General features: G+C 43.3%; 1 protein-coding gene across 4 annotated transcripts in view; it reads left to right on the top strand.

Moving 5' to 3' along the window:
- SLC44A2 (solute carrier family 44 member 2 (CTL2 blood group)) overlaps window positions 1-16,855 on the top strand; it is a 314,434-nt gene extending 297,579 nt beyond the window's left edge. For 2 of the 4 annotated variants that reach the window (XM_069230393.1, XM_069230391.1), the window contains exons 20-22: window positions 9,095-9,183; window positions 10,635-10,719; window positions 14,772-16,855. In XM_069230393.1, the coding sequence (XP_069086494.1) occupies window positions 9,095-9,183; window positions 10,635-10,719; window positions 14,772-14,881 (284 nt within the window). In that variant the 3' untranslated portion in view covers window positions 14,882-16,855. Of the gene's footprint in view, window positions 1-9,094; window positions 9,184-10,634; window positions 10,720-12,902 lie in introns of all 4 variants that reach the window. The other 2 variants (XM_069230392.1, XM_069230394.1) reach the window with 1 other exon arrangement.
- Window positions 16,856-26,064: the final 9,209 nt, after the last annotated feature.

Below are 26,064 nucleotides of genomic sequence, written 5' to 3'. Positions count from 1 at the left end.
TGCATCCATGACAGGGTGGGGAGCACACCTCAATCAGCACAGCATCCAAGGACAATGGGACATTCAGCAAAGACAGTTTCATATAAACCACTTAGAACTGTTAGCTGTGTTTCTAGCGCTGAAAGCATTTCAACCCATAATAACCCACAAATACACTCTTGTCAAAACAGACAACATGACAACAATGTATTACCTAAACAAACAGGGAGGAACACACTCGACACAGTTGTGTCTCCTAACACAAAAAATATGGCATTGGGCGATTCACAACCACATTCGCCTAATAGCACAATTTATTCCAGGGATTCAGAATCAGTTAGCAGACAGTCTCTCTCGGGATCACCAACAGATCCACGAATGGAAAATTCACCCCCAAATACTGAACACTTACTTCAGAATGTGGGGAACGCCACAAATAGATCTATTTGCAACAAAAGAAAACTCAAAATGCCAAAACATCGCATCCAGGTACCCACAACATCAGTCTCAGGGCAATGCACTATGGATGAACTGGTCAGGGATATTTGCGTACACTTTCCCCCTCTCCCACTTCTTCCATATCTAGTAAACAAGTTGAGTCAAAACAAACTCAAACTCATACTAATAGCACCAACATGGGCAAGGCAACCTTGGTACACAACACTACTAGACCTTTCAGTAGTACCTCATGTCAAACTGCCAAACAGACCAGATCTGTTAACACAACACAAACAACAGATCAGACATCCAAATCCAGCATCACTGAATCTAGCAATTTGGCTCCTGAAATCCTAGAATTCGGGCACTTAGACCTCACACAGGAATGTATGGAGGTCATAAAACAAGCTAGAAAACCTACCACTAGACACTGCTATGCAAATAAGTGGAAAAGATTTGTTTATTACTGCCATAATAATCAAATTCAACCTTTACACGCATCTGCAAAAGAGATAGTAGGATACTTACTACATTTGCAAAAATCTAAACTAGCTTTCTCTTCCATTAAAATACATCTTACGGCAATTTCAGCTTACCTGCAAATTACGCACTCAACTTCATTGTTTAGGATACCAGTCATAAAAGCGTTTATGGAAGGCCTAAAGAGAATTATACCACCAAGAACACCACCAGTTCCTTCATGGAACCTCAACATTGTCTTAACACGACTCATGGGTCCACCTTTTGAGCCCATGCACTCTTGTGAAATGCAATACTTAACGTGGAAAGTTGCATTTTTAATTGCCATCACATCTCTAAGAAGAGTGAGTGAAATTCAAGCATTTACCATTCAAGAACCATTTATTCAAATACACAAAAATAAAGTTGTTCTACGGACCAATCCTAAATTTTTACCAAAAGTAATCTCACCGTTCCACTTGAATCAAACGGTAGAATTACCAGTGTTCTTCCCACAGCCAGATTCTGTAGCTGAAAGAGCACTACATACATTAGACATCAAAAGAGCACTAATGTACTACATTGACAGAACAAAACTAATTCGAAAGACAAAACAACTATTCATCGCCTTTCAAAAACCGCATACAGGAAATCCAATTTCAAAACAAGGCATTGCTAGATGGATAGTTAAGTGCATTCAAACCTGCTATCTTAAAGCTAAAAGAGAACTGCCTATTACACCAAAGGCACACTCAACCAGAAAGAAGGGTGCTACCATGGCCTTTCTAGGAAATATTCCAATGAACGAAATATGTAAGGCAGCAACATGGTCTACGCCTCATACATTTACTAAGCACTACTGTGTAGATGTGTTAACTGCACAACAAGCAACAGTAGGTCAAGCTGTACTAAGAACATTATTTCAAACTACTTCAACTCCTACAGGCTGAACCACCGCTTTTGGGGAGATAACTGCTTACTAGTCTATGCACAGCATGTGTATCTGCAGCTACACATGCCATCGAACGGAAAATGTCACTTACCCAGTGTACATCTGTTCGTGGCATTAGTCGCTGCAGATTCACATGCGCCCACCCGCCTCCCCGGGAGCCTGTAGCCATTTAGAAGTAGATCTTAAACATTTGTACATTTGTAAATATATTACTTGAAACTTCATTATGTACATACGCATTCACTCCATTGCATGGGCACTATTACTAGCATACACAACTCCTACCTCACCCTCTGCGGGGAAAACAATCTAAGATGGAGTCGACGCCCATGCGCAATGGAGTCGAAATGGGAGGAGTCCCTCGGTCTCGTGACTCGAAAAGACTTCTTCGAAGAAAAACAACTTGTAACACTCCGAGCCCAACACCAGATGGCGGGATGTGCACAGCATGTGAATCTGCAGCGACTAATGCCACGAACAGATGTACACTGGGTAAGTGACATTTTCCATATATATAAATCTCCCCAAATGATAAATTTTGAATTTGAAACATAGCCAGTAGTATTAGATTGCAATATGTGAAGTCCTTAAAGTAATTTGTGACTTAATAGTCTTTCAAGTTTGTGCTCAGTGAGTCATGTTCCTTCTGTGCAATATTAAATGCTGACTTCCCTGAGGTCTAACTCTGTCAGCCTCTCATTTTCAGTGTTATATACTAATGGCCTTATTAAGAGTTTGGCAGTCCCACCGCTGGACCGCCAAACTCGTGGAGAGGATGCCCAACGCCCCCCCCCCCCCCCCCCATTACAATGTTCCCGCCAAGCTGACTGGCGGGAACATTGCAATTGAGTGTTCCTACCAGTCAGACCAACAGGAACAGTTCTACAAGACAGCACTCTGCTCCCTGAAAGGAGCCGAGTGCTATCTCATAGCACATAGGGGTCCGACCTGCAGCCTTGGAATGCAGGCAGTGTACATTCCAATGGTGCTGGGCAGGGGCCCCCTCCTGTGGCCTCCAGCACACCCTCACTGCCAGACTTTCCATGCCGGTCGGACTGCCATGGAAAGGCTTGCGGTGAGGGGAGTTTTAGTCAGTCAGGTGGTGCTGAGTGCAGCACGGAGTTCAGCACTGCCCTGGCAGAGTACAACTCTGACTGCTGTCATATCATCTGGAACCCTGTTCCCAGCGGGAATGGGAGTCCTCTGGTGGGTCCATCTGCCATGGCTGTAATTTGGCGGTCGGACCGCTTTGGGTGCGGCGGTCCGAACATCAAAGCGAGTGTGACCACCACACTCGTAATGAGGCCTTTAGTTGGGACTGCTCCTCATGAACAAATATGCTCTCTTGATTAAAGACTAATCTTTATTTCTTCTCTTGGGAAAGGGTATTGCAGTTTACATCTTTGAGACAAAGGTTACCTACAAAAGGGCATTTAATGCACTATTAGTAATTTCTGGTGTTTCTTGGGAAATTTTCCTTTGTGGGGTTGACGGTATTTACAACTTGTCTTTAATGATAGGAGAATTTTTCCATGTGACCACAAGATGATTGTGAATGTATGCAGCCTTGCCAGTGCAAGGCTAGAATAATTCTCGCCTGCTTTTCACTGCAGGAAAAGTGTGTAAAGTGAGTGGTGAGAGAGTGGGGAACTTTGGGATGGCAGAGTTATGCTAGGAAGCCCCCCGTAGTAAAAATTATTTTTAAAAAAATACGGCCCATGGAAATGGGAGCAGTTCCAGATCATTGCCCATAACCATTGTGATGCCGCCCTTACTGAAACAAAGGAAGTCCATAGAAAGGCGAATTGAAAAACAAATGGGTACAGAGAGCAGGGAGGGAAAACGGCAGCTCAGTGACATATTCACCACTGGAGACCTGCTGAAAGAAAGTATATGTAGGTGAGTTTCCTGCATTGAGAATCAGTTGTGATTAGTTCTAATAAACATTACGATTGCTTGCTCTTAAGCAGTATTAAATTTCCCAACTACTTGATGTCCTAGCCTAGGTAGGGAATTTCTGAATTCTCATTCTGAATTTTCCTCAAAGTGGAATACTTTTGTTCTGTGCAGTACTCAATTGATGGGGGAAAAATCTCTGGGAGGTCTTGAATTGTGGGGGGCTTCTTGATTCTTATTTTTTTTTTAAAAAAATGTTAACCATGGGTAGCTGTAGTGTTGGCTGTTATCCACTCTAGATTGTCAATTGCCCTACTCCGCTCTGGAATGCCAGTACTTGTCATGTGTGATGTGGTGGGATTCCAGATCGGTGACTGAGAGCGGTGGCAGTTGTAGCTTGCTGTTACTGGGTGTCTTCCTCGTTGTAAAGCTGAGATTTATACAATAAATATATATTCAACAAAATACTTGTGGCGGAGCCAACTTTACAGAAGTCGCGACGAGTTGGAGGAATTTTCAACGAACCTTTGGTGTGGGTCAGCGCTATGTTAAGCAACCACCGTCAGTGCAGCAAGTTTCTACTGGATTGATTTTATGTTTCTTACCTGGATAGTCGCTCATCTGGATCGAGCCCGGTTGTGTGTTATCTTTTTCTCAATTTCGCATTGAATTGGCTTGTTATCCTGTAAGCAAATTTCAACGGCTCTCTTGGAACACATACGTCATATGCGGTTCACGTAAGTGGAACGTGAACCACTTGTATGTGCAGCCATTTTGCGTGAGTATAACGTCAACGTGCCGCCATTTTCGATCGGGTGGATACGGAGAACGGGGCAATTCTTCCTGCGTACAATGTGGAAGTAAAATATTTGTGGACTTGAGGTGCCGCGATTTTGGATCGAGCGCATACGCAGTACTTACAAGGATTCTGCAACTTCTGAGAATAAAACGACTTAACGGTACTGTGACTGTCTTACTTTTTTTTATGTTTAAACATATTTACTATAAAAAAAATTACAAAAACAAACAAAAATAAAAGAAGCCTGCTTTTAAGTATTGAGGAAGACACATCAATATTATTATTTACTGTGGAATTTCTGCTGTAGTAAGAGTATGGCTTCTGGCAACACCTGGAACTTGTCACCTCCACAACCTTTTATACCATTTTCTGGTGTATCAATTTCGAAGTGGGAAGAATAGTGTGCATATTTCAAAAATAATATATCAGCCATTGATGATGAAGCGAAACTTACAGCAGAGAAAAAAAATAAAATTCTTTTACATTGCTTAGGTCCTGGTAGATTGAAAGTGTTAAACAATATAAACAAAAAAACCAAGGCAAGAGGGCCAAGGAGACGTGTATGTGAACGCACTCCAAGATTTGAATAACTATTACAGACCTACAGTTTGCGTTGCTGTTCACCGTTACAAATTCTTTAATAGAAAACAAGGGAAAGATAAACTAGTTGAAGATTACATTTCTGCATTAAAGAACTTTGGCAATTAACTGTAGATTCGGCAATCTGCATGATGAACTTGTTCGGGATCAGGTTGTCATGCAGTCATCAAATACAAGCATTCAATACAATTTATGGGCTAAAGGAGAGAGTTCCTTGCAAGAAGTAATTGAAATTGTTAAAAGAGCAGAATTAACAGGAAGATGTGCCAAAACAGTATTATTGGAAAGTAAAAGTGAAGTTGCTGTAGTTGCAAGAGTTAAAGGAGAAAGATTGTCTAAGGATCAAAAGAAAAAGAGTATCGGAAAACAGAAGTAGAACGGAAAGGTTTTAGTAATGATAATAGAAGGAGATGTTATAGGTGTGGAAGTTGTGAGCACCTTGCTAATGATAAATGGTGCCCAGTTAGGAAACAAAAATGTGCAAAGTGTGGTGTAACTGGGCATTTTCAGAGAGTTTGCCAAAAGAAAACTGGTGGGGGTGGTACTGTACTAGAACTAGATGACAATAGCACATCGGAGGAGGATGAATTTAGTATGTGTGTATTGTGTGTGGATGGTGAAAATGAAAACACTGTGTTGCACACGGTGGAAGAGGTAAAAAAAGAAGGAAAAAACCTATGTGTGAGATAACCTTGGGTGGAGTGAATATATCTATAGTGGTTGATTCAGGTTCACCTTATACAATTGTTAATAAGGATGAGTGGAAAAGGAAATTTAAACAAAACTTGGGTAATAAGTTATGTGTACCAGACATTACTATTAGGACGTTCACAGGGAAGATTATTAAGCTGTTAGGTTTTAAGGAGTTGAAATTTCAATACAAAAATAGAAAAACCTTAGGAAAATTTTATGTTGCCACCATGGGTCCATCTGTGTTGGGTTAAATCAACCAAGGACATTGGGAATAGTATTGGATCCTAATAACCCAGAATCAGTGTTAACGGTTCAATCAGAGCTGGATATTGGCAAGGTGGTGTTAGATAGGTTTCTAAATGTGTTCTCTGGTCGTATTGGTAAAATGGAAGGGTTTAGACATAAGATTAATTTAAAAAATCCTGAACCTTATGTTCATAAGGTAAGACATAATCCCATTTCTTTGAGGAAAGAAGTGAAGTTGCAGTTAGACAAGTTACAGGATGAAAAGATTATTGAACCAATCGAATCTTCGGAGTGGGTGGCTCCGTTGGTAGTAGTGAAGAAGGCCAATGGGATTCTAAGATTGTGCATTGATTACCGGATCTTAATAGCAATATACTTATAGATCAGTGTCCTTTACCACACATCAACAAGATGTTATCTCGCACAAAATGAATGAAATGGTTTTCATCTATTGACTTAAAGGTGGCATATCACCAGGTTTCACTACATCCTGACAGTAGGAGTTTGACCACCTTTATAATACCGTTTGGATGTTATAGGTTCAGAAGGGTGCCGTTTAGCCTAGCATCGGCGGCAGCTATGTTTCAGAGGTTGATGCATTCCGTTTTTGAAAATGTGGATAATATTATGATTTTTCAAGATGATATACTTGTTATGGGAAAGTCCAAGGAACACCATGGCCAAACTCTATTGCGGGTACTTGATGTACTTGATAAGAAAGGCTTAACGTCTGAGTTTAGCAAGTGTAAATTTGCCTGTAAACAAGTAACAGATTTGGGTCATATTGTTTCTGCGGATGGCTTCAAACCTAAAGAAGAACTCATAACTGCCATAAGGGATGCGCCAAGTCCACAAAATAAGGATAAAGTCCATGCATTTCTGGGATTGGTGGAATTTTATGCCAAATTTGTTAGGACTTTTGCATCAAACTTATGGTCTAAGGCAGTTACTCAAACTAAGAAACAAATATGTCTGGTCCAAAGAATGCCAACAGGCTTTTGAGTCACTCAAAAATGACGTTTGTGAGGCACCCCCTTTACAAGGTTTTGACCCTACCCTTCACTGCATTATCACCACAGTTGCCAGTTGTAGAGGTATCGGGGTGGTTCTAACACAGAGGAGTAAAAATGGACAAGAGTACACCATTGCTTTTGCTTCACGGTCCCTGACTGTCTGAAGAAAGATATTCAGTCATTGAGCATGAGGTACTGGCATGTGTATGGGCTTTGGAACATTTTTTACAATATGTTTGGGGTAATGAGATTACATTAAGAAGTGATCATAAACCAGTGGTGAAAGTATTAACAACGAAGGGGTTATACAGAGCTTCTCCAAGACTGGCTAGAATGTCAGTACGTCTCTTCGAATATAATTATAATGTGCAGTATTTGCCTGGAGTGAAGAATGTTGTAGCAGATTTCTTAAGTCAGATGCCTTTGCCTACTGAAACATGGAAGAAATGTGGGTTAGGACTTATGAGTGGCTGTTGTAGAAGAAAGTGTTTTCCATGGTATTACATGTGAAGAATGGAAGGCAGAACAGGAACAAGATGAGACGTTAAGGAAGGTGCAGAGTATGATCATGCAGGGTTGGCCTCAGAAGAAGTTAGTGGACAAGGTTCTGTTACCTTTCTGGGAAGTTAAGGAAGAATTATCCTTTGAGAATGATTTGATTGTCAGTGGTGGTAGAGTGGTTCACCCTACAATGTTAAGAGATAAGTTTCTTGAAATTTGGCATGAGGGCCATTTAGGTATTGGGCAGACAGAAAATAGAGTGGAGTATTGGTGGCCTGGGATAGATAAAGAAGTGGAAAGGAAAATTAGGGAATGTATGTTGTGCGAGACGTCTAACAAAACTCAAGTGACACTTAATCCACATTTACATCTCATTCCTTGTTCCAACATGACATGGGAAAGAGTAGGTATTGATGTTATGGGTCCTGTGGGTGATGGAGATAGACAAGTGTTTGTACTGGTACTGGTGGACCACTTTACAAAATGGCCTGAAATATAAGTAGTAAAGAAGGCTAATTCTTGTAGTATTAGTACATTTCTGGACAAGGTTTTGGTGAGAGAGGGACTACCTAAATGTATTGTGTCGGACAATGGATCTCAATTTCTGTCCTTGGAGTTTGAGTACTTGAGAAGGAATAGGATTAGGCATTAAACCACTTCTATGTATCATCCTGTGGGTAATGGGGCGGTTGAGAGGTTTAACCGAGTGCTCAAAGGCATTATTCAATTAGCTAGTTGCAACCAATTGGTATGGGAAAGGGAGGTTTGGAAAACTGTTTGGGCATTTGTAGTGACTGTGCATGCTAGTACTGATTCGAGTCCGTTTGAACTTATGAGGAGTAGAACGCCAATTTCCAAAGATAATGTGGGTTGGCTAGAAAATGCCAAGAGAGTTGAATGGTCCCCAAAAGAAATCCGCAAAAACATTGAAAGAGCACAGAAGAAATGTAAGAAAAATGATGCTATACATAAAGGTAAGGAGGTCAGACTAAGTGTGGGTGATGTTGTGAGAGTTAAAAGTAGCAAATGTATGGGAAAGTGTCATGACAGATTTTCTCCGCCTTTGAGTGTGGAAGAAGTTTTCAATAATTCTGCAAAATTGAGTGATGGTAGAGTTTGGCACATGTCTGCGTTGTCAAGGTGCAAAGCAAAGGTAGAGAATATGTGGAAGAAAGGTCTTACATGGTCGGGACACAAAGTTGTAAACAAAGTTGGAATGTGGTTGGAGGATGGTGGAAAGGAGAGTGGTTCACATGAGTGTCCTCCTATGATTTGTGACCTGCTGGGGACAGTATTGCCTCATGAGCTCTTAAAAAAGACATGTGTGGCAAACATAATGTATTACAGCCCACAGTCCAATCCACATCGTTTATGACATGAAAGAAAATGACACAGAGATTGAACCTAAATCCCCTGAGAATGCCCATCTTGTTGGGTTAGCTACTGCCTGCGTTTGCATCCTTTGAAGCATTTCTGTAGTGAGAGGTCTCTAGCTACCTATGTGTTTTGTGTTCCCAGGTATCCTCGCATTCTTTTTCTTCACCAATCGGATAAACCTCATAAAGGACACAGCACCACCTCTTAATTACTATTGGATCCCAATCATGGTGAGTACTTGCCATTTGATCAAGGGCCACGGAAGGGCTCAGCATCGAACCTACAAGCTTTACAAAATTGAATCTAAAAGCAATTCAAAGTATCTTTATATATTCAAATAACTTACACTTTTCTGTATAAATGGGCATACTTTTTACTGTGTATTTTCTACTTTGAACATTAATGCAGTTCATACCTTTATGGTGATAATTAGTTTCTTCTCTAGGGTGAGCTATTTCAGACCTAGTTAATGGCTTCAGTCCATGAAAGACATTTACATTTTTCACATGAAAACAAGAACTTGGAGAAGCGAAACTGGAGAATCCGAATGACCAAAATGCAGTTCTTAGGAAAAGACATTTTGTTGAATTATCAAAAATAAATTCCATAAATGTCACTGACGGGAGGAGGGGTGAGCGAATTGAAATAAATGGGGAAATAAGAGTTTAGATTAATAAAAGTGTGCCCAGCTGGTAATCTGGATATGGTGGAAGTGAGATTGAGTGACGGGGGCAAAAAGCCAGTTGAGGTTTTGTAAGTTGGAGGCTCAAAAATAAGTGATTAAGTAAAGCCAGACGGACATGTCAGAGAAAGGAAGGGTGAGCGTTTCGAATGGGAGGGGAGAGCGGGGTCCATTGGCATGCATTCTCTGCCTCCAAGGACTAGTGGATCAAGATAAAGGAATACCTGTCAACATGAAAGGCACCCTTCTGGTTGTAATTTGCAACCTAGTGAAAGGCATTCATTCTGAAAATTTCAAGGAACAAGGTTTACTAAAAGGGCTCATTTGAACCTGTTTTTTCAACTTGTTTTCCTCCAGATCATAAATTACTCCAATTTGGACTGTCTCTTGTTGGGCCACGCATGACTGCTCGCAGTCCAGGGGTGTAGCCATCCCCAACATGCTTCCTGCTCACAGGGCTGCCTGCAAACACAAGACATCAGCATAACAAAGTTTGGACTAAGTTATAAAATCAGTCTACCATTATTGCCTTTTGTACCTCCTAAACATCATTGGAAGATTTACTACTAAATCGATAATCGGAGCTCCACTAACACTCCAATAATTCCTCTGAACCGTGATCGTTGCTAAACAATTTGTGTTCACGAAGAGCCTATTGAACAGCACCTGTCTGATCCGGTCTCCTCAGCCTTCATTGCTGTTGGACGAGGAAGACTGAGTGACACACCTCTCACCTATTGCTGACACCACTTCCATTTAACAAGCAGGACAGCCAGCAGGGTCCCTGGGCCTTCATTCTGGGGACTTGGGTTTGACCTTTTGCTGGCTGGCCCTGTGGCCACATTTCAGTTGAGATTTGTTTAAACCGTGCGTTGTGGGTGGGGGGAGAAGATACATTTTGGGCGATCCCTTTGGTTAATCACAGTTAATATTGTTTTTGGTGGGTATTGTAGAGTGTGATTATGCTTCACATGGCTATTGTTTGTTGTTCTTTCACAGACAGTGATTCTCGGCTCCTACCTCATTGCTCATGGATTCTTCAGCGTTTATGGAATGTGTGTGGACACACTCTTCCTGTGCTTCTGTAAGTATAAGTACTCCTTCCACCAGGAAAATGAGTCTGGGTAACAGTTCCCATCCATTACAACAAGCCCAGGGTAAATGAGGTGGCACAGTAGTATACTAGTCTTCTTAGGATACGTTTGGGTTGTGCAGCAACGTCTGGAGCAGATCATATTGGCTTACAATTGAACGCACAATTGGAGAGCATATTAGAACCCTATTTGTTTTTAAACTGACAAATAATGGCTAGTGATTTCTAAATTTACATCCAAAAGTAACATTGGTGGATATCTCAGTTGTCAAATATAGGGCATGCAAAAGTTGTAACACGTTTCAATAAGACAAATTACAGGAAACATTTTGTAACTTTCAAGTTACGGCAAGTAATGGATATTAGTTCATCACATTCATATTAAAGGGTAATAATGGGGACCAATTTATAACCTGAATGTTGAACCAAATATAGGGTGATCCAACCTTAAAACTCAATGACACTAGTGGGTCTCGACTCAAAACCTGCTAAGGAGTGAGAAGTCCTAAGACACCTGACCACCAATAATTTTCTTGGGACTATCTCAAAAAAGCTCACCCAACGCCTCTATCTGCCCCCACCCTGAGCAATAACACTTGCCACGTTTTACCATTCTGGCAGACATAGTGGAATTTCCTTTGGTTTTTACTCTTTGCCTATCTTCACCTCCACTCAAAAGAATATTCATGCAGCTAGATTTCCTTTTAACTCATTAGTTCACAGTGAGCAGCCAATAAATTTAAAGACAGTGCTGTGAAACCGATTGCTAAGCAGGTGCAAAGATGTAAGTCTTTGTTTCAAGAATATCCTTTAATCATGAAGCCAAAACCTTCAATGCATCAGGATACAGTCACCGCCTTATGTTATTTTAACCTTTTTCTTATCCGAGGGAGCAGGTGTGAGCAATGAATAAGGATGGATATATGGTCACCGAGGCTCCTACCAAATCTCATCTTTACTACTGCCGTGTTTTTTTTATCTATAGTTCCCTTTTCATTTTATTCAGCAGTGCCAAATGGCCCACAACAACTAATACTAGTAAGGAAGGGTTAAAACGCGGCCATGTTTCTGAACTTTGCTGATCTCTTCAGTGGTTTATTGTGGTGCAAAACACGTCAGACTGTTAATTGGTTCAGAAAGACCTTTATGGCCATGCCCCTTTCACCTTCAGACAATATTACCCTACTCCTATCTACCTTGCTTGATGTGCTTAGGATCTTCTTTTCTAAAAACCCAACTTGCAAAATGCCTTAAGTGTTTGATGGCCTTGAAGCAGTGCCTTCCGTCACGCAGGTTAAAGGTAAACTACCAAACATTAATTTGCCACCTCAAACAGCCTCACCAGTTTATCTATTTTTCTGTCTAGTCGAGTGGGACTGCACATCGCTTCACGGCCTTAGTACAGTGTTACTAGTAGGGCACTCAATCATTGGTACTAAAACTAGCAATGAAGAGAATAATCTTAAAGGTTAATAAAAAGACCATTTAAATAACCTAGAAAAGGAAAGGTTTCAAACATTATCATTAAAAGCCAAGGTTGTTATACTGTAACCTTAACTACAAATAAAATAACATATAACTTTGACGAAACTCCCAAACTTAATAATGAGGAGTGTTTTGGGAACATCTTATTGAAATTTAGAATAAACAGTGGTGAATATCACATAAAATGAAAATGCTTTAGTCGTTGGAAAAAAAAATATTTGATTTTGTTCGGTGATCACCATGCTCCCTGTCAGCAATCCCCACTCCCACCAACCCCGCCAGTTTTCCACAATCTTCCTGCAGCAAGCAATGGATAAGCCATGGAATGCCCCATTGTATTACTGGGGGTTGGGGGGATAGGATGTAAGTACCTTGAGTGCGACAGCTGGTGTGGGATGGGGGCATATTCCTGAGAGGACTGTTTCCCTGTCTCCAGCCCCTCTTGGGTTTTCCTGTCTAGCCTCTGTGCTGTGTCTCAGTGATCTTACCTCTGGTGGTACCTTTAGCTAACTGTCCTTTTTTCCTTTCTTTCTTTTCCACTCTTAATGCTCTTCGTTGACCTGCTCTGCATTTCCTCCGTTTCCCTCCACTTAACATTTCCTAATCATCTGTTTCTTCCTGCCTCTGGGCCCGACTGCACATTGTGCTCTCCCTAACCCTCTGTCCTCCGACACCATCCAAACTGCCAGGTGATGACCTGGAGAGAAACAACGGATCTTTGGAGCGGCCTTATTTCATGTCCCCAGAGCTGACTGAGATCTTTTTGAAGAAGGACACTGAGACGTCAAAGGCATTAGAAAGCCAAGAATAAGAGATTGAGGTGGAAAGGTGGAAAGAAGGTGGATGATCCTGGGACAGAGTTCGTCACCTGCAGAAGTCTGTTTTCAGACATCCTAGCCACTGGAAGACAGCAGTGGGAACGTGTGGCCCACCGACTTGTTTTGACATTGCCAAGAATATTATGCTCCCATCTGTCCCTATATTGCTTCATTGTGTAGTTTAATTTTGAGGTAGTGCAAACATTTTTCTCTATAGGTGGTGGTAGAGACCACTGGGTTATAGTTTACATAATGGATCGGTCACTTTGGTTCTATGGAGTCAGTTTCAACAAACACCACTGCCCCTCTTGTTAGAGGCATCCTCGAAGACCTATAAACCTTACTTGTCCATGGTCTACAGGAGCATGGGTCCTTGCAGCTCCTCTGCTCGCTAGATAACAAAGGATGAAGAAGGCAGAGGGTATTTTCGTCACCACGGGAATGAACAGACCCACACCACGGCAGCAGTGACCCCCTCCAATGCTAGGTCACAGGTGCCATTTAATTGTCTGCAGCCTACTCCAGCAAAAGGGTCTTGATGCATAAGATTGGATGGACCACAGGTGTAAGGCTGGTTGAAGGCACACAGTGAGGGTGGGTGCCACTCATACACCAGGACGATTGTGGTTTTGACCATGCAGTCTTCTAAAAATTGTGGAACTGACAAAGTAAGACCATTGTAATCCAACCCTGCTGACCGCATGTTGGACAGCATAGACTGTTCCAAGTCTGCCTCATAGCCAGCAATGAGCTTCCTGTAGAATGCATGACCAATATATGAACTCTCCAGGCGTCCAAATTTGGCTCTATTATTTAGAAGAGTAATAACATTTCCATTGTGAATGCCACATCGTTGTTCCCTGGCTCAGACCAGCTGAGGTATTCATACCAATTTCTGTTAACCTGCTCTTCCCAAATCAATGGTGAAGTCTTGCAAACCTCTGATGTGAGAGCCAAGTCCCCTTTCCTCCTCTCACCCTACCTCTAGAAATAATTTGTGCCATGAAAAACTGATCGAATGTGGCAGCATTTGAGTTTTGCACAATGTGTCCATATAACAACCATGAACTACCTGTGCAGTGGCTCGCCGAACAACAGTTAATCGTATGCATTAATATACCAGGCTGTGGCCTCTGGGCTAGTTCATAGTGCACTACTCAACTCCTGCAGTGCTGACTGAATCTTGAATCACTGTGCGAAATAGGTGGAAAGCCCACTCTAAACATGTTTATGCAAGGATGGCAGCTCTAAAGCTAACCCACAAATTCTTGCTGCCGCCATAGCAGCCTCCAGGAACTCTGCCCCCAAGGGCTGGGATAGTATACTGTCTGGGCCTGAAGCCATTTGCTATAAAAAGAATTCAATGTTATGTTGCCGATGACCCTACCTACCTCTGTCTGAAGTGGAGAGGTCCAGAAACGCCCTTCTACGTCTCTTCCTGTTCTGCAACAAGCTCTGTACCTTTTGACACACTTTGCACTCGTTTATAATCTTGTTAACAATTGTCTTGTATTTCGTTATCTGTGTTTATTCACCCCAATGCAAGAGTCTCACTGTGGTCACCTGAGCTTACATTAATATGCACGCCATTTTCCTAACCAGATTACCAGTGCCTTCTCCCAATGAAACACTGTTGTATGCCTTGTTTCATATTAATTTGATTTCATTTTGAGTTTTCAGTTTCTTTGGTTTTTTTTTATTTATTTTTTTTTACTTATTGTGGGGGGGTCCTGTCTGCAGTGGAAGACCTGGAACGAAACGATGGATCTGCAGACCGGCCATACTTCATGTCCGCTGATCTGAAAAAGCTTCTCAACAAGAAAAACGAAGGACTAGCGCAAAGCAAATGAGTCGACACTTTTACCTTCCTTTCTTTCCCACCTCTTTGTGCCTTCCCATTTTCCACTTGAGGTGGAAAAAATAAACGTCCCTCTCTTACAGCATTGTATACTGACAGCAAAGAAAAGGACAATCTACTTTTCTGTTGGATCATTGCACATTTTCCACCTCTTTCAATCAACAGCTTCACAGCTGAAGGGATTGAGGCTAATGGGTTAACTTCATATTTAACAACGTACAATTTCAGTTTCCAGCTGTAGACTTAACAATTTTTTATCCTGAAAAGTATGTTTCTATTGTTAAAGTGCCTCTAGCCCAGTGATGTTTGTATGGTTTGGCCTTTTAATCGCAAGTAGTTTACAAGTACCCAACTGCAGTCCAAAGAGAAATAACTACTGCGGACCCTATATAACAGGTCAGAAAAGTAACTAGAAGAATTAAACTTTTATAAGGAGAATTCGGAGCCTTTCGGGAAAGCCTCTGTTCAGGAACGTTTCAAAAACCTTGTAAGGCATAGAAACAATGTGACCTTGTACAATTTGCTGTTACATCACTTTGTCTGTGGATTTTTTATTTTTGCACTTGTGTCTGAAAAGAAAATCCCTTTTCTTTGTTGAAGTTTGTAGCTTATAGTATGGAGTGGAGGAAGGGCACTTTTTGTATTCTCTGTAGGTGATGAGAAGAGAGCCTTACTTTGTTTGTTTTTCTGCTATGCGGTGGTGCTGGTGGGCATTTGCCTTTCCCATTTAAAAAAATCTTTCCTAATTGCTTTAAATACCAGACGTGAGAGGCTAAATCTGTATAAATCAACAGCAGTGAACGATTTCGAAGCTTTAGATAATCTGTTTTTAAACCAATTCCCACACTACTGTCTTTACATAGAGACACTCAACCGAGAAGTGAGGGCAAGGCATAAACTGAATTCTTATGCGGATTTGCTGTTGACCCTCTGATGTACAGAATGTTTTGTGCCAGATACTAAACGTGTCCCTGAATTGGCCAGTTCATGCAGATTTCCAAATATACCTGCTGTCTGGAAATCTTATAGAGTAGGTCACCTTTCATACCATGCTTAGAGTGCCTCAGGGTTTTCCTAATGTTCCTTCTTGCTGAGAAGTTCAATACCACTTTATGGTCAGACATAGTGTCCTTGTGGCACAGGCAGCTGCGAAGACCCCACCACCCCCTCAACCTTCCTCCTAGATGAATCAGGGCCCCCCATACCAATATTTATGTTTTTTTGATATTGCATCAAGTTTTCAGTCGTTCTTCGTTGTTCTTAGTGTGTTGCTCTTTTTATTATTCCGACATTTTGTCCACTACATTTAGTGGAGTAGGCCACCTGCCTTCCTGCAGATACCGCTTGTGAGATCACATTCTGAGACTTGGAGACCATGTTGACGTTTCCAGTCTGAGATATGTCCAACGGGTGTTTTCAAGAGGTCTCTCCTAGCAAGCCCACAAGGGTGATGGATGTGAAACTAATTTTATTAGAGCCAACCCATTTGTTTTTTATAAAAGCAAACCAAATGGTGAAACAGATCAAAAACAAATATAGCCTGCATATTAAATTTAAATAGAACTCTCTCTTCAAGGAGTCTGCTCAACAAATAAGGCCATTCAAGTAGTTCACTTATTGGATTATGCTACATTTTTCTGTCCTATGTACCATATCCCCCTTCCCACTCAGCTGTATGGAAAACAAAACGCATCATAGATGCATAAACTTGATGAAACCTATGAACGGTTGAATAAAAAGACAGGATGCTCTTTAAAGATTCACCATGTTAGTATTTTGCCATTTTAGTGTAGTGTTCATAAGTGGATATTTGTTTCTTGCAATCTGTAAGCTGGCCTTGGTGGAATGATTAGAGTATATACAAACCTCCCGGGCCTATTTTGTATGTATTAAGTCCTGACCATTTTTGAATTATATACCCATATGTTTGGAATTTGTAATAAAAAAAAAAGTTTCATGAAATAAACCTTGTGTTTGTGTGATGTGCTGAAAACATGGATGGTGGTTCTTGACAGGATGGCATAGCTAAACAGATAAGACCTAGGGAATATTTCTAGTTACTTCGCGATTCTTCTATATTGTCCGAAATAATCTCGTTTTTTATTTTTAAAGGTCAGTTCTTCTCTGTATCCAATCTGAAACTGTAAATGTTTGTTTTAGCAATGTTCAACAGAATCTGCAATCTGTTTCTCAAGACTCCATGCCTTGAGGGGGGGAAAGTATGCAACATTTCACAAAGGGGTGTATTGAAAACAAAGATTTCGCTGATGTGTAATTTTGGTGAGTTGTACAAATAACCAAAGTTTTGTCAATTCTGTCATCCATACCTTCTTCACTACCCGATTACTTTATGCACTTGCTTGTTTGGGCATGAAGTTTTGGAATGCAGTAATGTAGGAAGCTGGCCTGGTGTGTGGTGGGTACCTAAGGTACTTACACCTTATACCAGGTCCAGGTATCCCCTATTAGTGTAGTGTAGGCAGCGTCTAGAAGCCAGGCTCTCTTGAGGTAGCTGTGGATGAGCAGCCAAGGCTTATCTAGGAGACATGCAAAGCTCATGCAATACCACCGTAGTCACACATCACTTACACATATGAAAGAAAACACTCAGTGTTACATAAATAAAGGTACTTTATTTTAGTGACACAATTACCAAAACATACTTGAGAGCGAACTCTCCAATAGGAGGTAACACACTAGATATGTACACTAGTAATCAGAAATAGGCATAGAAAGCAATAAAAAACTGTGCAAATAGCAATAGACGATAGTGACTCTAGGGGAAGCCCAAACCATATACTAAAAAAAATGGAATGCGAATGCAGGACCCCCACCTAGGTATGTGGTGTGTGTAGAGGGGAGCTGGGGGAACTAGATAACCCCAAAGGTAAGTACCACAGTGCCACCCCAGCAACCAAAAAGAAAGGAGTAAGTTATTGAATTTTCCCCAAACCACCCAAAAGGAAGAAAAATAATATAATGCAACACCCAGTCAAGACTGAAAGAAACCAGGGGTGGATTCCTGAAGAGGAAGACCTGTGGAAGAAGGTGGCCCAGTCCAGAAATCACAGAAGAGTCCAGTGGGGGCAGGACCCACTACCCACCCAAATGTGGCTGCAGGAGTTGGTCAACGGTAGGACAAAGATGGTCAGAAATGCAGCCCTGGAGCCGGTGAAGAGTTCTTGGAGGATGCAGTCGACGAACCATGCCGGATGGATGATTGCAGTTGGTCAGTGGCCTGGAAAAGCCACCAACAAGCCATGGCAAAGGCAGAAGTCGCGCTGAAGCAAAAGTGGAGCTGCTGGGGACCAGCAAGGTCTAGGAGGACTCAACCCTCAGTGGCAGGCTTAGGGGGACGCTTAGCAAGCCAGAGCCAGAGAGTGCAAAGAGGCAGCCCCCAAAGGAGACACACTGGAAGAGGAAGCAGGAGTCGCAGAGGAGCCCACAGAGCACAACTGGAGAAGGGTCCCATGCCTCAGGAGAAGCACGCAGAGGGCTGTGTGTCCCAGGAAGGAGTGCTGGGGGCTGAATCTGAAGATCCCTTGGAGGAGAAGCCAACAATCCTTAGTAGCTGTAAGAGACGCAGTGCACAGGTTACTGTCCTGCATGGGAAGGCAAGGGCTTACCTCCACCAAAATTGGACAACTGGCAGAGAGGACCAAGGGGACTACTCCGGACTACCACCCATGATGCAGGATCCACGCAGCTCAGGATGAGGAGATCCATGCAGCCGGTCGTTGTTGGTGCCCGCAGATGCAGGGGAGTGACTCCTTTACTCCAAGGGAGAGTCATTCCTTCTTGTGCAGACTGAAGACTTGCCGCCCTCAGAGGATCCACAGCCGGGGAAATGTTGCAGAAGCTGGAAGGAGTAGTGGAAACAATGTTGCAAGCAGAGTCTTCGTTGTGGATGCAGATTGTCTGTTCCTGGATGGTCCAGTTGTGGTTCCACTGGCTAGAAGTTGAAGAGGAGGTTACAGAGAAGTCCTGCTGGAATCTTGCAAGCCAAATCTGAGGAGCCACCCAAGAAAGTGACCTTAAATAGTCCTGAAAGGGGGATTGGTCACCTAGCCAGGTGACTACCTGTCAGGAGGGGGCTCTGACATCGCCTGTCAGACCTGGCCACTCAGATTCTCCCAGAGGTCCCTGCCCACCTTTGATTCAAGATGGCAGAACCCATGGACCCTCTGGAGGAGCTCTGGGCACCACCCCTGGGGTGGTGATGGACAGGGGAGTGGTCACCCTCCTTTCCATTGTCCAGTTTTGCACCAGAGCAGGGACTGGGGTCCCTGAAGTGGTGTAGACTGGTTTATGCACAAATGTTTCCTTCCAAGCATACCAGTGGCTTGAGGAGGCTATCCCTCCCAAGCCACGTAACACCTATTTCCAAAGGAAATCCTTTGTTCTGACTTCCAGGGCTTAAGCTGTTCAAGCAGCTGGAGTGCAGAAACCTGTCAGAGGGGCAGCAGCAGCTTGGGCTGCCTGGAAAATCCCAGAAGGCTTGTAGGAGCAATGCTGGGGGTCCTCCAAGGAGCCCCCAGAGTGCATGGAATAATACTTCCAATACTGTAAACAGTATTGACGGATGATTCCAACATCTTTGATACCAAATAGGCCTAGGTTCGGAGTTACCATTATGAAGCTGGACCTAGCTAGTGACCTATGTCCAGTACATGCATAAAATATCATCCCTCACTCACATCCAGGAAAATGGAACTGGAGTTCGTGGGGGCACCCCTGCTAATGCAGAGGTGCCCTTACACACAGGTACTTGCAGCCTGCCCTCTGGGTTAGGAGGGCCTACCATAGGGGTGACTTATAGTGACCTGGTGCAGTGACCTGTAGCGAAAAGGGTGCATGAACCCTTTCACACAGGCTGCAATGGCAGGCCTGCAGATACACTTTGCATGAGTTCCCCAAGGGTGGCATAATACGTGCTGTAGTCCATGGGGATACCTTGGTACCCCAATGCCCTGGGTACCATATACTAGGGACTTACATGGGGGGGCTAGTATGCCAAATCTGGGGTGTAAGTGGTTCAAGTAACCAAGTTAGAAGGGAGAGCGCGTAATAACTGGAGTCCTAGTTAGCAGGATCCCAGTGAACGCAGTCAAAACACACTGACAACAGTCTGAAAATGGGGGTAACCATGCTAAGAAAGAGGGTACTTTACAAGTAACTTGGCATGTTCCTTACAGGCCATGCTAAACACCCCTTTTCTACACTACACTGTCAGGGATTTCATTTACAGCTAAATGTTTTAAATATGTACCTGTTATATTTTAAAATTTCCCGGAATTGAAGAGACTTCTTCCGTTTTTAGGTTGTGTGTGCAAGCGCTGTGGCCTGTTGTGATCTATCAGTGGTCCACGCGCATCACGTTCACTCATTCGCTGGCTTGCCTATCAAAAAAACTTTGTTATCATTCGTAAATGCTTTAAATTTGTCGCTCCTTGGAGCAGTTTTGTTACTGCCTTCTAACAGTGACCCTGTTTATAGATAATTGCACGTTTGCTGATACGTTTGACTGTGAGTGAGCTTCTTTTTCCTTTTGTGTCTCTCCTTTGCGCTCACGTTCATGGCGGCGGTGGCCCTTTGAATCAACTCGCTTATGTCAACTGTTTTTAATTTTCATTTTCAATTTGTGACAAGAAAAGTCCAGTTGGGAATTTACAACGCTAATAGCTCTAACTCGAGCAAACGCAAGACCCATTGCATTGCAAATGTTTGTTGAAAATGGGACTGGAGGGTGATTTTCCCTTGTACTGTTTAAGGCTTTGAATATAGTTGCTGCTTTTTGTGACCTAGCCTTCTCAGTTGATACCAGTGCTTCTTCCCACTAACAGAAATGTGAAGTGTGTTTAACATTGCCTTAGGACCCCAGACTTCACTTTGATGTTAGGAAGACTACACAAGCCCTGTTTGTGGTTCATCCTTTCATCCTTTGATCCTCTCTACAGCTTCAGAGTTCTTGGGCCAGACTGTGGGCAGGAGTTGATGGGCGACACTCAATGTGTCAACTTGTGTTTGCTTGAGGTCACACTTCGTTTTTTGCAAGCAAAAGTCTGACCTTCAGCCTTTGGTTGGTACTCATCGCATATCTCCACCTCCTTAATCCTAAAGTGAGATGATTCGGTAAAATATTATTTTTGTATTGCCCAACTCAGAGCAGAAAGCACTTGAGAAAATAAATAATTGGGTACCAATCAAGGGATATTTTGGGCAGTCCTGCTGCTGTAATGCTACCAATACAAACGTTTGCCTACTTGAATGTTACCACTAGAACTGAGAAATCTCTTGACGGAAACCAGACAAACACTATAGTCCCAAATTTTACATCATATTGCCGTGCAACCTTTGTGACTGGAGGCACCAAGGCCAGGAAAAAGGATGGAAGAGTCTTTAAAATCTTTGTGTGGGCTGGCTGCTGCATGCAAATTTGAGGGTACGTAGGATGAACATATGTGATCAACTCGTGTTAAAACGTAAGAATGGTGGCATGCAGTACGAGGTGTGATTGTAAGGTGAAATAGGATTGAAAAGGATCTTTTCAGTTACTAAATGTTTAACACAAAAGGGAGTGTGTGCGAGAATCGGCAAGGATCAGAGAATGGGGAATGAAGGTAATTGGCAAAATGTCGGGGGAAGCCCCAGTAGTGAGGAAGAAAAGGGACCTACATGTCTATGTTCCATGTGTGCTACCCCGAGAACTCAACCTTTTGCCCTATTGATTAGGTGAAAAGTTAGGTGTGTAGCCCAAGCAAGTGGAGAAAAATGTCCTTATGATGTAATATGTAATGGGTAGCCTAAGATTGAGGCAAACATGGTCGGAATTTGGTCAATGAGAATGTGATTCAGGATACTCAATATTTGATACTTTTGGTGAGCAGGCTAATCGGAGGAAAGAAATACAGTACTATTGATATCGATGAAAGACTAATGAGTATCCTGGTGGCTTGGCTATCTGTAAATGTTGATAGAAAATATGTAGGGTTAATTTTGAAGTTATGGGGAAGAAAAACATTATTGCTCAATGAAGATGCAAGAGGATATGTAATCCTTTTTTGCAGTTTCATGGTAGTAGGAGGTTACTGGGCAATCAGTTGTAACACATGATGTCATTCACCGTTGTTGTGATAGGATCACAGTACTGTTGTACTCTAGGTGGATGACCAAGTGCTCACGTTCAGTGCTTCGTTCTGTCTGGGTAGTGGAAGTGACATCCAAGATGCTTACTCCCTGAAGAGGTGCGAAGTTAGACACTTGCAAATCGTGTACACATCACACAATGGAATCATTTTTGTCCTGACAGTTCTTGTATTTGGAAAGAAAAATACTTTATTTAGAGTAAAGTGAAAATATCCAACCCTCAAAATGGAGATAGTTGTATAAAACCAGAGGTGACTAGCCGCCTTCAGGCCCAGAGTTGGGACCCCAAAATCAACTGTGGCTCCCAGGAGCTAAGCACTATTGTTTAGTTTGCCATTGATCTCTGTGACCATTTTTAGGCTGAGCATTGGTTGCAAAAAGCTATTGTGGGATTATCAAGAATTTACAGGAGGCTTACAGCTCACCCACTGGTTGCTCTGCCTTCATTGTCACTCTCATTTGCTTGCTTCTCAATCCATGACTTTCCTTGTCCCAACTTGCCCACCTTGTGTTTGTCTCTCACCTGGCATCCATGGCATCTTTACCATATCTCTGACCGGCTTCTATCCCTCCAGTGCCCATTTTTAGGTAACTATTTGTTCCTAGAAGTGTGGCTTTAAATTCAGTGCTTATCAGACTCTGCCATCTAGGGTTCGACTTTTAGAAATGCTATTTGGTTTCGTAGAAGTCTCTTGAGTCATGTGATCGTGTGACTCCTACTCTGTGTACCTTGTACACGAGCACCAACTCCATCTTAGATTGTTTTTTTTTCCCACCAAAAATCTTGTACATGATCCAAGTGGGGTCTCAGGTCGTGTTCCTAATACTTTTTTTAATCAGGCCCATTCTGTTACTCTTTCATCCCACTGTGTCTGGTTCGACTGAGGTCCAGCACAGTCTTTTTTACCCAGGAGCACAATCTTTAACAAACACTGAAGACTGCTGTTGACACATTGAGACATCGAAGGCCTAGCCCTCCCACATCCCCTTGGGGTATCAACACTGTTTCCACCCTTGTTTCACTGGCTTCATGGGTGGTTGAACAGACAACTTTCCAGAACTGTCCTCGTTGCTACTCGAAATACCCTTGGGTAGGCTGCAATGAGGCGAGTAAATATCTGCCTGTCCTCCACTACCATGATGCCACTTGTTTCTCATGCTTCGCTTTCAGCTCCAAAACGATGCCTCAAGACTGGAGAGAATTCTGCTGGGCACACAGCACCATTCCGTGCCAAAACCTTTCTGGCACCCAGGACATCTTTCGGGAGGAAGATCCCCTTGGGGCCCAATTTCAGGAGGGAGCTGGCTCCTTGGTGCTCTCACAAGCCCAACTTGCTCCCAGCTTGAAGTTCGTGTCATCGAGCCAATCGGATGACCAGAGGGAGTACATCGACCCTGCATCAAAGGTGCAATCTCCAGTGAAGACTTTGCCCAGGACTTTAAAGGCCTGGGGCCTACAAAAGAACTCTTGCTGAGGCAGAGCACCTCCCATTAAGTACTGAGCACAGCAGTCAACCAAAGACCAGCCATGCGCCCAGCCACCTTCAGGCTCTGTTCGGCACCAACAAAAGTCGACAGAGACCAATCCCAGGCAATGGCTTCAACCATAGCACCATTCGAGGTCCGTACCAACGCTTCCTCCAGTGCCCTCCCACAAACCAGCATCAACCCCAAAACCTTCCTCTGCACCAAAGTCACTGTCTGCTCTGAAGCCACCAAAGCAATGCAGGCAAAGGAGAGACAGAAACCTGCCTCTGATGTCCAGTGCGGAGGATGTTGAAGCTCCAATCCTTTCAACTTCTACAAGAGTTGAACGCTAGACAACAGCACCTCTTTATTTACCATAACATGGGCAAACTTTCTGCCAAACTCGCTCCACCACCTCCTTTGGAGCCCGTGTCTTGCAAGAGGAGACTTGCATATGACGTAGAGGCTGGTTTCCTTCCTCCTTTTCTAGAACCCGCTCCGAGACACAGGGACAGAGCCACTAGCATTTCCTTCTTCCACAGAGGCGCCCACTCAACCGTCACCTGCCCCTCCGGCACCACGGCTGTGCAACCCTCTACTGCTGCCTCTGCCAGCTTTACGAGATGGGTGGCCCTTGTGAGGTTCCCCACCAGAGAGCCCATCTGGTTCATTTGACCCTTATGATCAGCCATGGGGGAGAAGTGAGGCATGAGTTAATTTTAATGTGGATCCCCTCAGGTAACCCTTACTTGGAACGCTATCAGGTCCGGGCCTCACAGCCGGTTGATACCACAACATAGCATGAAGTATTACAGCAAGTGGATAAGCATGGCATTCAGGTGGAGGACTATTTTCTCAAGACTCTCTTTAAAGCCGAGCGCTCAGTACAAATATCTTCCCGCCTTCCCCCCTCGATCAGGGACATGTTAAAATATAACACTGAAAACTTGGAGCCCATTAAGGCCTATGTAGTCACCCCTATGGATGAAAAAAAGGTTCACGCCCTCCCCCAGCAACCATACATACATTGGGGAACAGGTCCCACTAGATCCTGTGGTAGTCCGAGCTGCCCTACAAGCGTGCCTCTTCCCAAGCCACTAGTGATGTTCCTTCTCCAGGCAAGGAGAGTAACCAGCATTTGCAATGCAATGGGTCTTGCGTTTGCTCGAGGTAGACCTATTAGTGTGGTAAATTCCTAACTCGACATTTCTTGCCACACAAACTTAAAATAAAAAGTAAAACAGTTGATACAAGCAAGCCGATTCAAACCTCCACTGTGAGCTTGAAGCAAGAGACAAAAGGAAGAAGAAGTTCCCTCGCAGTCAGTTAGCGGCAAAAGTGTAATTATCCATGTAGTGAAAGCAATGGCCAAGGCAGTATCAAAACCGCCCTAAGGACGGACAAACGTAAAGCAGTTGCAGACAAAAACAAATGATTTTTGAAAGGCAAGCCCATGAACGACTGATACTGATGGGCGTGTGGTGGGCATGGTTAAAAGCCCAGATACATACGAACAGGTTGGAAAAGCAGCGCTAGCGCACTGCTATGCTCAACCTAAAAAGATAGACACAGTGCCGATAAGTACCTGCTCCCACCTCTTGTTCAGATAGCCAACTCTCCTATTCTCCTATCTCCTCACATAGGAAGAGACGATAGAGCTCCTTAAGCACCTTCTAGAGCAGTTCTGCAAAAGGGGGGAGAAGATGGTGTCTCAAGGCAAGGCCATCTCCTACGCCAACATCTGTTGCATGTTGGATGCCGCTAACCTCAGCCGCCAGGTGCGTCAGCACTAGGCTAGTAACATCATTGGACCTCACCACCAGATGCAGCAGTATCTCTTTGACCTCGCATTTGACGACGAGCACCTTTTCTGTCCACATTGCTAAGATGCTCAAGAAGATAAAGAAAGATACAGAGCCTTCTCAGTCCCTGGGGCCTCTCCAGGCAACACCACAGAGGGGCTCCTTTAGGAAGCAATAACAAGGGGGGGGGGGGGAGACCACTGTGCTGAGCATCTACACTTATACCAAACACAGCAGCAGGGTTACAATCACCGGGGTAACAGGAGGTACAGTAGGAACCCCCATGGAGGAAACAATAGGGGATGGAGTAAGGGAGGCTCCACCAAGAAAGTCCCCCCCCCCCCCCCCCCCCCAGTATCACACCATCTGTCAGGGGTAGATTATTTGATTTTGTCCACTGTTAGAAGGTGATCACGTCATCCATCACTGGTACTGCCTAAAGCTACATTTCACAGTCTCCCCCCTCAACCTCCCCCAAATATCCCACTACAGTCATACGCTCAATAACAAACACTTCTTCCTTCATCAAAAACAAGTGCACAGCCTTCTACAAAAGGGCACCAAACACCTCTCTCTTCACAAGGAAGCGGTGCACGACCATCTACAAAATGGCACCATAGGAAGCAGTACCAAGGGAGCGGGTTATACTTGCTGTACTTCCGAATTCCAAAGCAGGAAGTCTTTTTTTAGAATCATCCTCGCTCTCAGGCCCCTTACCCACTACTTCGTATCACATTTCCTAACTCCCCCACTCTTTCAG

The sequence above is a fragment of the Pleurodeles waltl genome, chromosome 4_2 (genome assembly GCF_031143425.1).
Source record: "Pleurodeles waltl isolate 20211129_DDA chromosome 4_2, aPleWal1.hap1.20221129, whole genome shotgun sequence".
Lineage (NCBI taxonomy): Eukaryota > Metazoa > Chordata > Amphibia > Caudata > Salamandridae > Pleurodeles > Pleurodeles waltl.
The sequence above is the reverse complement of the archived record's forward strand: the minus strand, read 5'-3'. Positions and strand labels throughout refer to the sequence as shown.